A 14640-nucleotide genomic window follows, 5' to 3' on the forward strand; every position below is an offset into this window, starting at 1 on the left:
CTCTGTCAAATCCTTAGCTGAGGCACCAGCTGGCTGTAGCCTGGGGTAACTTAGAGCAGTCCTTGAAGTACTCTAAGTTACATGCGATGATGTTTCAATTACCTGCTGGATCAGCATCAGGAGTGAAAAGGTTTCTTAGAATCACCACCCCCCCAAACTGTGCTGAGTGTAAATTTGATACAGACAGTTCAATTCTCAACTGTATCTGAAAGAAGGAAAAATAGGGGGAAACTGAAGAAGCTGCAACATTTACTCCCACAGGAGAAACAAGATGAAAGTATTTCATGGGTTTGGAAATCGATCCTTTTTCTTGTTTTGAACCAAACCTTTCAATATACTGAATATCATCTCTTTTTATGAGCATGGTGTGGCTTTTGCTGAATGGACTCCTTGGCAAACAGTAGAAATCTTACTGTAAGCATATGGCTATTCTGAATATAAAGAAATGTTTGGATTTGAGCTCTACCCATTGGATGAATAGCCTTGATTAGCTAATTAATGGGATAGTTGCTCAGCTAATGTTTGTACAGTGCTTTGAAGATGTACAGCACTCTATAAGTGCTGTTATCACTAAGCAGTGCTCACACTATGTCTACCGAAGAGCCAAGTTCAGGGCTCACTAATGGTTGATGTGTCAGTGAAGTTTAATTTGCAGATAGAGATTATGAATTTTATTCTCTTGTGAAGCTGTCCCTGAACCATTCAGCAGAGCAACACTGGCATTTCATCCACATCTACCCACTGCCTCTGAACTGCAGGTAAAACACTGTGGCCTGATTATTCTCTTCTCCATACACACTAGTATAAATCTGAGGTAACTCCACTGATGAAAATGGAGTTGCACTATTGTCAAGCTAGAGAAAGAGGAGATTTAAGCCCTATGATTGCATTCCTTAGCAAAAAGGAGGTAAATGGAACATGGGGAAATAACTGTGGCACTGAGGTTATTGCTAAGTAGCACCCCAGGAGGAAAAACTTTAAAAGCAGAATTTTTGGTCACAGTGTTCTTTTCCTTCCATGTTGCTTGTCACAAAAGGGATCTACTTTTCAAACTTACGCAAACAGCACTATTTTAAGTATCTAAAATGCTGCAAAAGTTGGTCTTACGTGGCCAGATCCTGAGCTGGTGTAAACTGGCATAGCACCATCGACTTCAGTGATGCTCCAGTGGTTTATGCCAGCTGAGAATCTGGCCCCTATGATGAAGTGTTAATATTAATCTGGGACAACTCCAGATGAAGGTGGAAATGGATATGTTGTATCTAGAGTTGCCCCATCTTAAAGCTAAATCATCATCATGGACCAGATCCTTGGCCAGAGTAAACTGGCATGGCTCCACTGAAGTCAGTGGTGCTATGCCAATTTACACCAGCTCACAATCTTGCCCATGAGGATGTTTTGGCATTAAGAGGGCACAACTCCAGACACAACTAATCTCATCTCTCATTAAACAATCTAGCAGAAGTCTGTCAAGTACCATGGACTACTATGTAATTAAAGTGAGAGAATGCAGGCTCATCTAAAAAATAAGGTAGTTACTCTACAAACACAGCAGTATTTTTTGGCTCTTATCTGAACACCAGTTTCCAAGAAGACTTAAATAAATTAAATATCTTACCTCATCCAGTACCTCCAAGGTTGCTAAATCATCTACATCCTCCTGGTCTGAGGTTAGAGACTTACTGTAGTCCCCTTTCTTAGTATGAATTCGCTCAAATCTACAAAAGAAGAAATGTATACTTTTCTGTTGTAAGAAAACGTTCTCTGCATCTTCAAGCTGTAGACATGTTGAGAGCAACTCCCTAAAGATGTTCAAACATTCTGATGGATTGAATTCAAACAGATGAATGACCAAAATAGCAAGACAGAATATAACTTTTTACCTCAGTACCCCAGAGGTTCACTTCTTAAAAATAAAGAGTTTGAGCGTGCAATTGATAGCGTGTGGAAAGACTGCTGGACCTGTGTAGAGCTTCATAGAGCTCAACATAAGCATAATAGTCCATCTGAGAGTCATCAGTGGCAGGACTGGAGCCATGCTGTATAGAAAAGGTAATAAATTTATAATACCTATAGTAGCTGTGTCCTGGCAGCAGCCTAGAAAAAAGAAAAATTGCTCAAATCAGTATTACGGATGGTACAAATCTGGGATCATATGATTGAATAGTATGGGAAAAATGACCACAGACAGACTCCTGAAGGAAATATATTTTTAAAAAAATTGGTGACTTATAATTATTTAATGTTCAGTTTATGGTAGCGTCCAAAGGGACTGATGGGGAGAGAGCACACATTGAGTGAAGTGCTGTATAAACACAGAAGTACAAGACACGGTCCTTTTCCCAAAATGTGTACAGTCTAAACAGATTTTTTTGGACTATATGGGAAAAGATTGTACAAGGGACAGAATATTTCAAAACTTCCCTTTCTTACGAGCATGACTGAACTGTTAATTTAGTAATCCTAGGAGGTTATTTTTTATTTTTAAATTGAACAAACAAATGGAAATCTACACACCATTGTAGAAATAATGAAGAAAAGCCACAAATGAATAGATCTCATACATGGGAGAAACAGCACATTGAGGAAACTGGAATGGGACCCATCAACACATTAATGAAGGAGTCAACAGAGGATGCAAGGAGCAGAATTCAGATTGGGCATACATGCCAAAAGAGAGCAGGGAAGATCAATGAATGGGAATTCAGGAGCGTAACAGCAGAGGATTACAGATGGAACTGAGTTTAAATGTCTAAGGGTATGGGTACACTTGCACTTGCGCTTTGAAGTTTCAAGTGTGGTCGCAGCGCCAGCGCTGGGAGAGAGCTCTCCCAGCGCTGCACGTACTCCAAATCCTCTACGGATGTAGCTTGCAGCGCTGTTTACACTGAGGCTTTACAGCGCTGTATCTTGCAGCGCTCAGGGGGGTATTTTTTTCACACCCCTGAGCGCGAAAGTTGCAGCGCTGTAAAGCACCAGTGTAGCCATGGCCTAAGAGGGCAGCAGCAGCAAAGGTCCATGAACTGGATCAGATTTCATCTCACTTTTTCATACACCACGGAGAAAGGTAGAACAAAAATTGGTGTGCCGGCTGCGAAGCAGAGATAAAACAGAGACTGTCCCCTGTGAGCTCGTGTCGGTAATCATCTCCATTCCAGAGAAACTAGAGGGGGCCTTTTCATTCACTCTGATGCTGAGGTGCACGCCAAGAGACAGGAACCTACTGTGCAGCTCACCCAAAGATGGAAGAGTGGGGCGTGGCCAGCCAGTGCAATGAAGTATAGGGGGTTGCCTGGCCCCGTGACAGAGGTGTGGGAGGTCAGGCACCCACTTAGCAATTATAATGTTAAAGGGGAGTTCCAATACCTGGGGAAAGCTTGGAGGAGATTCTGGTATAGAGGTAAGCAAATTGTACTATGCCGGGTCTATGCAACTTCAGAGATCTGAGCTCAGGTTCTGACAAATCTTTTCACACAGCTTAATTAGAAGCATTTGGGCAACCTGAACTCCTAACATGCACAGGCTTCAACCCAAACTCATAACATGCCTAAAGCAGAAGGAACTGTTATATCCAGGAACTGGCCTAGCGTAGTGTCTAGCAAGAGTGCACTGGTGCTTATATACAGCTGCTTGTAAATCCCTGGAGATGGTGCTTTATACAGTCTCTCCAGGCTATTCAGCATTCAAGTCACAAACTCACTCTGCATGCGTGGATACATTTCAATTAGCATTACACTGAAGTTCAGTTGAGCATAATGACTATTTTCTGAGGGCGAGCGTGCGAGCAGCCCTGGTGCTGACACAAGGGCTAGTGGAGAGGCAAGCAGCTTTTCCACCTTGTGCAGGAGCCAGCCACAACTACAGCATTTGCACGCTCTCCAGCACAAGGGCAGAAGGTGAACGCTCTCCACAGCTGAGAAATTCTGACTGTTTCTTCACCAACTAGTTTAGTGGCTTGTGAAATTAAGTCTATTAATTCTGAGATAATGGACACAAACTGAGCCATCAGTGAAAATCACCATGTACTTAACTGAAACATACAGAGTACTCCATGCTTCGAGCCAGACTGCACCAGTAAAAACACAGCCCTACGTTGAAGTCAGGGCTCTAGAGGGTAACGTCTTGGGGAGCACAAAATTTATGCTACTCCTTTGGAGGCTGGGATATAATAAAAGTCCAATCTGTTTTTCCTACTGATATTCAGAACCCTGTAGGCCACCATCAATCCGTCAATCAACTGCATGGGAAAGCCATGAGTTTCCCGAGTCCTTTGTAACTGTCCTGAAGGTTTCACCAGAGCAGGGCACAAAATGGCCCATGATTTTTTAGCTGCATTTAAAACACTCTGAAGCTGAAAACATGTAAGAACAATGGCATGCAGCATCCAGATGATCGATCTGAAGATGTAACTACACTTCTCATGGAATGGATATTTTCTGCAGTACATTCCCCTTCTGCATGGAGACTCTTGTGTAGTAATAATTGCCCTAGTCATACATGCTCTGCTATTATAATATTATGAAGACAGTTTTGGTTTTGTGTGTCATGTTATATTGAATATGATGTGAAAATATTAAAACAATTATAATGCTTATCATTCCAATGTCTGCTGATGCTTGACTTCGTTTTCTTGACTATCTACACGATGTTATTGCATCCAGGGGCAAAATCTGTAATTAATGATAATAATAACCACAATAATAAAAATAAAATAAAAAAGGTTTCATGTAAATACCCTGTAATACACTACACTTGTGTTTAAATACCTCCAACATTCTTTACAGATTCAAACACAGAAAGTGCTTTATTTTCAGCAAAACATAATTTGTCCTATTAAATTGGTACATTTGAAGCCCCATACTTTGTGCAACTACATGAAGGTCATTTTGTTCTTTAGAATACATATCTGACGTCACTACGGTTTTGATGAAGACTGCAAATGCACACATGACGAAAATATGCGGCAACTGACAATGCTTTATTAAACTACATAAAATTCTATTTTTTCCATTGCCCAAGGAGCACGCGAGGCAAAACCTTATGTCAATTCACGTTTTCCGTTTCTGGTTTAACTATTACTCACTGCATGTTGCTGGGGTTTTAAAAAAATCTTACTGAATATTGGAAAGCGTGATGTGCCCCTGGATTTGTTTCCAGCACCGTATTTCATTCACCCTAGGAGGTGAGCAGATGAATTGCTGTGGGAGAGAGAAAAAAAAACCCACTCACAGAGAATTTTATGTCCCTCCCCCTCAACATTTTTATCTGATTTTCCTTTTGGAAATTGGTCTTGATCGTTGCCACTGTAATGGTGGTTAATTTATATAAAAAAGGAAGAGGGAAATCCACAGATTCTCATGTGGTCCTGTTTGGCTGACATCTTGAGAATTGTATAGCTTGTTAAGCCACACTATACTATTCATTTCCTATGTATACCTGAAAGACAGATTTGCAGAACACAAAATATTTTCCTGCTTTGCTGCCAAAGGGCACAGACATCCCTCAAGGGCAGTTATACAGTTTCACTCCCTCAAACTCCAACTGCCTCCCAGCCACATCAGCACTGAACTTTTGTTATCATGCACATGGACACAGGAACCTAGTTATTTTGGTTCACAATGTTCAGTTCTGAATTCTTTGTGGTAGGCATAAATCCCATGTTCAACAAGCAACTGAAGAAACTAAAGGCCAGAAACATCAACTGAGTATGAAGAAAAAAAGGAGTCAAGGCAGCATTGTTGCTCTTCATTCCCCCACCCTGTCTACAAGATTGAATGAAAATAAAATGAGGCCACTGGAGGCTTTTTTTAAAAAAAAACCTGTCTGAATGTATTTAAGTGATTTCTGATGTTTCAAAAATAGTGCAAAAATAGTGTGATTCATTATGCCCTATTGAACTTCTCCACCATTTGTGAGGTAGTGAAACATAAACAAAATAAAATACCTTAGTTAGTGTGGAAAACTCAAACCCAAACAAAGAATTTTAAAAGACTAAAAAAATCCTGGCATTAACATAAGGTATGAAGAAGACATTAAAATAGTAAAAATACATTTTTCCAAAGGTATTAACACTTGTAGACCTCTGAGCAACTAACAAATGATAACTAAAAGCAAAATGTACTAACCAGCAGCATAAACACTGAAACCACTCAGGCTTCTATTTTTCTGACTGTTAACACAGGGGGCAACATAATGCAAATGGAAAAAGACAACCATATAGGCAATATTAATGCACATTCCTCTAAATTTCCAGTCCTGCTCTGCAACACAGCACTACAAATGGCACAGTGGGTTCTTCTCTTCATTGTTCTCAGGACTTGGTCATGCTTTGTATGCACAGCCCCACATTAGGAGTGGTGGTGGAAAGCTCCAGGAGCTTGTGGTGCAAGGAGAGAGTGGGACCCAAGTGGAAGGAGTGGTGGGCATAGGGGTGATGCTACTGGTGAGGAACGGTTGGAGTAGATTCCTCCCAGAGCTCCTTGACATGCAGGAGAAACATCCTGCTTCTGCTTGCCTCCAAGGGATGCACTATTCTCTCTCGCAGTACCCTGGGCCTATTCCACAGGCAGGGGTGGAAGGAGACAGGGATCACAGTCCTGCCTCCTCTGGAGAAATGTGTGTCCTAGGAGTACTTGGAGGGAACCTAATGAAGGCCATGCAGCGGGGGTGGGGAGGTTGAAAGACTCTTTGAGCTTTCCTGAAACCCACACAAAGGTCAGTCACAACCTGCAAGAACCCTGAGGTAGCCAGTTTGGTAGCACAGTGAGACTGTAAAGACATCCTGAGGCCTGGTCTACACTATGCATCTTTACCGAATTTAGCAGCGTTAAACCGATTTATCCCTGCACCCGTCCACACAACGAAGCCCTTTGGACTAGCGCTGAAATCGGTATTGCCATGTCAGATTTAGGTTAGTGTGGCCGCAATTCGACGGTATTGGCCTCCGGGCGGTATCCCACAGTGCACCATAGTGACTGCTCTGGAAAGTGATCTGAACTCGGATGCACTGGCCAGGTAGACAGGAAAAGCCCCACGAACTTTTGAATTTCGTTTCGTGTTTGCCCAGCATGGAGCTCTGATCAACACGGGTGGCCATGCAGTCCCAAATCCAAAAAGAGCTCCAGCATGGACCGTACGGGAGATACTGGATCTGATCGCTGTATGGGGAGATAAATCTGTTCTATCAGAGCTCCATTCCAGAAGATGAAATGACAAAGCATTTGAAAAAATCTCCAGGCTATGATAGACAGAGGCCACAGCAGGGACTCAACACAGTGCTGTGTGACAAGTGTAATGGAAAGCCGAAGAATCAAATGGACGCTCATGGAGGGAGGGAGAGGGGACTGAGGACTCGAGTTATCCCACAGTTCCTGCAGTCTCCGAAAAGCATTTGCATTCTTGGCTGAGCTCCCAATGCCTGAAGGGTCAAAAACATTGTCGCCAGTGGTTCAGGGAATATGTCATCAATTTACCCACTCCCCCCCTCAAAGAAAAGGGAAAAAAATCGTTTCTCGCCTCTTTTCAATGTCACCCTATGTCTACTGGATGCTGCTGGTAGACGGGGTGCTGCAGCGCTAAACAGCAGCAACCTCTCCTCTCCCCTCCCTGGTGGCAGACAGTACGGTACAAAATGACTGACAGCCATCCTCGTCATCATCCCGTGAGTGCTCCTGGCTGGCCTCAGTGAGGTCGGCCGGGGGCGCCTGGGCAAAAGTGGGAATGACTCCTGGTCATTCCCTTCTTTAAGCTTTGTGTCCTGGAGATTCAGTCCTGGCAGATGGTGCAATAGGGCTGGTAACCGTCCTCATCACAGCAGCTGGAGGCTGAGCTCCTCTCCCCCATCTTTTCATGTCTAATGGAGATTCTGGACTATCATAGCAGCGGGAGGCTGTGCTCCTCTCCCCCTCACCCTTTAATGAGTAATGCAGGTGTCCTGCCTGGAATATCATAGCAGCTGGAGGCTGCCTCCCCCTCATTTTATCTCACTAAAAAGTCAGTGTTTCTTATTCCTGCATTCTTTATTACTTCATCACACAAATGGGGGGATAACTGCCACGGTAGCCCAGGAGGGGTGTGGGAGGAGGGAAGCAACGGGTGGGGTTGTTGCAGGGGCACCCCCTAGAATGGCATGTAGCTCATCATTTCTGCAGGATATCTGGGGCTCTGACCCAGAGCGCCTGTGCTCTCTAGTTCTCTAGTAGACTTGCCCCATATTCTAGGCAGGACTGACTCTATTTTTAGACAAAACATAAAGAAGGGAATGACCTGGGGAGTCATTCCTATTTTTGTCCATGAGCCCCCAGCCGACCTCACCAAGGCCAGCCAGGAGCACCCATGACAGCAGCAGATGATACAATATGACTGGTAACCATCATCGCCAATTTCCAAAGCAGCAGATGGTGCAATAGGGCTGGTAACCGTCTCTGCTACCTTGCAAAGGTAAATGAATGCTGCTGTGTAGCACTGCAGTACCACATCTGTCAGCAGCATCCAGTACACATACGGTGACAGTGAAAAAAGGCTAAATGGGCTCCATGGTTACCATGCATCTGCCAGGGCAATCCAGAGAAAAAGGGCGCGAAATGATTGTCTGCCGTTGCTTTCATGGAGGAAGGACTGAGTGACGACATTTACCCAGAATCACCCGCAACACTGTTTTTGCACCACCATGCATTGGGATCTCAACCCAGAATTCCAATTGGTGGGGGAGACTGCGGGAACTATGGGATAGCTACCCACAGTGCAATGCTCCGGAAATCGACGCTAGCCTCGGTACATGGACGCACACCACCAAATTAATGTGCTTAGTGTGGCCGCGTGCACTCAACTTTATACAATCTGTTTAAAAAAAACGGTTTCTGTAAAATCGGAATAATCATGTAGTGTAGACATACCCTCAGTAGCACAAAGGGTTGAGAATCTGGCCATGTGCAGTTTGGACATACAGATTCCTGCAACAGCAGTATGACTGTCTTCATATTGAAAGGCAACATTATACAGGAAGAGAGTGCTGAAAACCCACCTATCCATTACAAAACTCCATACCCATTATCCAAGTGACCTGTGACAAACTTTGGTATTTTCCTCTACTTCAAAGAGGACAGAGGAGATACCATATTGCTGCAGTTACTGGGAGCCATCATACTGTGTTGTTAATAATGCTTACCAGAGCAGTCCCTTTTATTTATTTCATAAAACATGCTCAGCAGAAAGTTTCTTGGGACGTGAACAAATACATAGCAAGGAAATAAACGGACTATCCAATGTCAACTAAATCCAACCTCTTCAGCACCTGTTCACTCCACCTTTGGGAAAGGATTGAGTATACAGACACACTTTCTATCAAAGGCTCCCATTACCACTTTATCTCAGCGCAATCTTTAGTGCATTTATCCTGACACACTTCAGTGAGGTAGAGATAGGACCATTCCTGAGGGGTGCAGTGTGGTGCCCGGGACATTAGAAACTCAGCGCCTATCTGCTAGGTGTGTGTGTGTGTGTGTGTGTGTGTGTGCGCGCGCGCGCTCCCCCTGGCTCTGCCCAGGTCCTGCCCCAACTCCACCCCTTCCCCCAAGGCCCCACCCCCACTCTGCCTCTTCTGCCTCTGCCCCCTCCCTGCCTCTTCCCTGCCCCCAAGCACACTGCACCATTGCTCCTCTCCCCTCCCCCACAGCACCTCCTGATGCTGTGAAACTGATCTGGTCCACAGCAGGCAGGAGGTGCAGGAGGGGAGGGTGCTGGGGGGTTCCTCCTCACCTCCTCTGCCCGCCTGCCACTCACCTCCCCATTCGCCTCCTCACCCAGCTCGCCTGCCTCACTGCAGGGCCTCCCCAAAGTGCATGGCCTGGGGTGGTCTCCCCAATTTGCTGTACCCTAGGGATGGCCCTGGGTAGAGAACTACCATTTTCCCCATGGGGAACTGAGGCTCAGAGAGGCTAAGTGACTTCCGAAGGAGACACAGATAGTCTGTAGCATAGCAAGGAATTGAGCCTGGGTCTCTCAAATGCCAGGCTAGTTCCTGACCTGCTTGGTCATGCTCCCTCCCATACCCAGAAGCTCAACAAACATGGGATTTGTTCAGCCAACAAGGGGAGTGAATGCCAGAGTTGAGGACTCTCCACTGAAGGCAACCACACTCTAGGTTGCCAAAGGTCAAATCTAAGGGTTGTTAGCAGTGGTACCACAGCTGATCCCAACTGCCATGACAGCTATAATGTACTCTCTGTAGCTGCCATTGCTGAATAAATGGGCAGCCACATTCTGTACTAGCTGAAGCTTCTAAATAGTATGAAGGGCAGCCCGTTAACAGCTTATTATTAGATTTCCGTGCAATCCTTTTGTGTTCAGTGTGAATTTTGATTTTGATAGAAAAAATATGAGCAACAATGATGGGCCCAAGCCTGCTTTCCTTGCACATCCAAAATGCTCAGTGAAGTCACTGTGAAGATCAAGGAAGGATCTAGTCAAAGAATAAATGATGACATTAGCTTCACTGTAAGTTCTGGGTGTGAAGGGAACCACTGATTGGACACCATTTATGTAACTAACTCTGAAGTGTGTCACTATTTCCAAGAATTGCTTGTACTAACTGTTGCACATTTCTGCAGAGATTATAACAGTAAACGTGAAAGCAGTCAAGATTAAGACAGCTGAACAACCAAAGATAAAAGCATTACAAGCATGACAGTCAGACATAAAAGCTGCAGTTTGAAGACCATTTCAAAGGCAGCACTTTCTGCTTCACAGTATAGCTAGAGCCCTTAAAACACACATTTTCTGTAAAAAATATATTTTTCTCATCTAGCCTTTCAGAAGTATTCTTTCAGAATAGCCATTGTGTACACCTTACAGTGTTGATTTCTAATATATTAAGTTGGGTAGTGATTTCATTTTTTACTCCTATAATGTGACTGCAGGAATGTAGCTATACAATTTCAATATGTGAGTTTATTCATTAAAATCATTGTAAAATTCCTTATGATTATATCTTGACCCGCTGCTGCAGCAAATCAAAATAATCCACATTACAACACACAGTCTTGCTTCCTTGTATTGTATTGGAGCATGCAGCACCAGCAAAGAATTTTAATAATGTTTACTGTACTTAACAGGTCATGCTCATGATAAAGATAATGCCTTTGAACCTGCTGAAGACCAAGGCCTTGATCCTTCAAGCTAGTCCACCCATATGGAATCCCCACTAGTGACTTCTGACTGGACTCTGTGTGGGTGCAAGATGCACCTGCATGGAGCTCCTTTGCAGGATTGGGGCCCAAATGTGTATTATTGCTCATTTAAAATAAGGGGGAAAAGTCTAAAATAAGAAAACCTCTCTTTGCTTTTAGTACTATGGCTTACATAGTTCATTTACTAATTTGACATTTTTCACCTCTTTTGAGATTTATATGGGCTGCAAGTGAAAAGGATGGCATTGTACTAAAGGGGTGACTGACAAACATCAAAAGCCTTCTTTAAGATGTTCCCATTTTTGTGACTGCAATGAGGAAATTTACATGAAAATGTGTTTATGTGTATGCAGGTATTCCTGTGCACCCCCTTGATAAATTCATAAATTGTAGAGCCAAATGATAAATAACAGTCATGTGATGACGACTGTTAGCATGCAACTTTGACTGCCTAACCTGCCCTCTGCCTTCTAACCAGTCTCCCTGTAACTCACACTAACACTCCAAACCCTTGACTGTCAAGCAGCTTCAAACAAGCTGCCATTTTAAAATATCAATCTGCTAGAGAAATGTTTCCTCACTCACTCACCAAATGTAGAATTTTACACTCAATTGGCCCCAGCCTGAGATCCAAGATGGGCCAAATTCAGTCATAGATCAGTGACAGATTTTCTGAACATACAAATGTCATGGCTTTAAGGCAACGTACTTTGCAGCATCACGGGGCTAGAAACTTGAGCTTTCCATGATGAGGAGGTGTGATATAAAGGTGTAATTAGCACTTCGTTGTGATAATCTGCAAAACATACTCATGGCTTCACAACTTGCAAGTAATGGGGACAACTCAATTTTATCCTGATAAAACCTGTATACTGCAATATGCTACAGACCTGATCCAAAGCTTAACAAAATCAATGGAAAGACTCCTAGAGACTGCAGTGGGCTTTGAACTGAGCCCTCTAACTCTAACATATCCTATGATGCTTGCACTCATCAAAATATAAGTGGGCTGTAGCCCACAAAAGCTTATGCTCAAATAAATTTGTTAGTCTCTAAGGTGCCACAAGTACTCCTGTTCTTTTTGCGGCTACAGACTAACACGGCTGCTACTCTGAAACCATATAGTAGATGCTACACAATATAGTTAATATTGCTAAAAATAGAAGCTTGCCAAGTCTGCATTCAGAATACACCTATATAAGCCCAACACAATACAATCAAACAGATTAGTTGTTCCAGTCTCAGCCAACTAAATACTCTCCTGCTCCATTAACACAATTGCACTGGTGCAAGTCCAGTGCATGAACAAGACATATGTCTACAAGCATGAGTTTAATTCAGCACTTACTGTACTTCTTATTACTTCAGCTCTGGTTTACCATTTTGTCCTTTCATACTTAACATTTGCTGGAGGATTGCCTTTTTGTAGGAGTACACATACCATAAGATTTGCCTTCTATTCAATTTATTGAAAATCCCTTGTTTTAACATCTGCTATTATCGCTGTACAAGCAATAAAGTGGTGATTACTTTCCAATAATTTGAACTGTAAGAAAAGATACTCATAATTTCAAGTATGTCACTATAAGAAATTAGAATTCCAAGACTGTAAAAAAAGTTAATGTAGGTCAGCGTTTATTATATTCTCATTGCCCTGTAACAAGATTGTGCAGGCCTCTTTTTAATTCCATAATTTATGCCTCTTAGTTAACATTTTCAGTGCCTTAGCACATAGGTCCCCATCCTGTAATCAGATCCATGTTTACTGACTTTTGACCTGAGGATTCTAAATGGTATCAATGGAATTTCACATGAGTGCGAGGTCCACCACATGGATCAAATTGCAAGATCAAGGTAATAGATTTTCATTCAATGAACAGTGTGTGTGTCTGTGCCATCATTACTTATTTTACACTGAAACTTGTAAATTAATACATTCTTTAAAATTAGCTCTCTCAGCTGGGCTGTTTTCCTTCAATTTTAATGGTAAGTACTGACACAAGTTAATTTATTTCAATTCCAAATCTCTCGTGGTTCTCAGAATAGATGGCAGATCTGTGGCATTCGGATTGTATCAATCCGGCATATAATTGAAATGTGGACCAACTGCAATTGGTTTTTTTTTTTGTTTTTTTACTGAAAAGCCAGTAATCATCCATACACTAATCATCCATACACATTTTCAGATCATTTTTAGGCAGCATTAGTCTAAGAACACTTAAAAGATTCCAAATGCTTTAGAAATATATTTATCATCATCATCTTGGAAAGGTAAATGGCAAAGCAAAAAATTTCCCAAGATCTGAACTGAAGACTGCAATAAATATTAAGCTTGTGTAAATATAAATAGGAGGAAACGGGGCAGATTTTAATAGATTTTTCTGTGCAGCTCATATGGGGAAAACGTGACACTGTGAATTAATAATGTCAAAAAAGTCTTTTAGATTTCATGTTCCATTAAAAAAAATCTATTATCCCTTACCTTGAAGCACAGGAGAAAAGCAAGAGAAATACATAAATACTAATCATATAGTGCATTTCACATCCAGTACATTACTTTGGTGAAGTTGTTGTTTAAAAGAATTGCAACACTGAGCCAAATCATCTTCAGAATTTTATATAAAAGCAGTAAGAGCTTGGTGTTTGATGGTGCAGAATTGATATTACTAAATGACATTAAAAGAAAGAAAATAGCCTCCCTGCTCAGTAAGACAGAAAAGGGTCTTTTTAGTAATAAAATATGTTCTTTATTTGCAAGTTAAAGGCATGATTCTGCCATCCTTACTCATGTTGAGTAGTACCTTACTCCACAAGTAACCGTATTAATTACCATGTAAGTGCCAGTATGAAAGAGGATATGTCTACATTGTAATAGGGGAGATGGTGTTTGCAACATGTGTAGACATACCCAAGCTAGCTTTACTCTAACTAGCTTGGATGGCAGCATGGGCTTTAGGGCAGACTGCACAAGCCTGCCTGGGACCCTGAGTAATTACTCAGGCAGCTAGCTCATGCTAAAGCTTCACTGTTATCAGTACACAAGCTAGCTAGATTAAAGCTACCTCAAATATGACTATCTGTGCTGTAACTGAACCCATCTCCCCAACTGCAGTGCAGACATTCCCTGAATGTTGCAGAATTGAACCCTCAGTGTTAACTGATTTTAAATGGTAAAAGTTTCTACGGCCTCCAAATTACTCTTTTATTCCATGCAGAAAAGGAAATAATTCAGGTACCTTGCCTTTTCAATGACTCCCATTTGTTGATGAACATCAATAAATTCCATAAGCTGCTTCTGTAATGCTTTCTCCTTGCCCTCAATTTGCTTAATGAAGTTATGCTGCAAAAGATCAGATATTGTCGGGCGCTTCTCGTAATCTTTAGTCAAGCACCTGCATTGGCAGAAAAAGCAGGTGATCATACACAGATTGTTAAGCAGTAAAGTGCAATTTTG

General features: G+C 42.4%; 1 protein-coding gene across 2 annotated transcripts in view; it reads right to left on the reverse strand.

The window, feature by feature from the left end:
- Nucleotides 1-14640, reverse strand: part of MYO3A (myosin IIIA) — a 205548-nt gene that overhangs the window by 87457 nt on the left and 103451 nt on the right. For both annotated transcript variants that reach the window (XM_030550332.1, XM_030550333.1), the window contains 3 exons: nucleotides 14423-14578; nucleotides 2071-2097; nucleotides 1619-1718 (listed from right to left, as the gene is read on the reverse strand). In XM_030550332.1, the coding sequence (XP_030406192.1) occupies nucleotides 1619-1718; nucleotides 2071-2097; nucleotides 14423-14578 (283 nt within the window). The remainder of the gene's footprint in view (nucleotides 1-1618; nucleotides 1719-2070; nucleotides 2098-14422; nucleotides 14579-14640) is intronic.

Source organism: Gopherus evgoodei, chromosome 2 (genome assembly GCF_007399415.2).
Source record: "Gopherus evgoodei ecotype Sinaloan lineage chromosome 2, rGopEvg1_v1.p, whole genome shotgun sequence".
NCBI lineage: Eukaryota > Metazoa > Chordata > Testudines > Testudinidae > Gopherus > Gopherus evgoodei.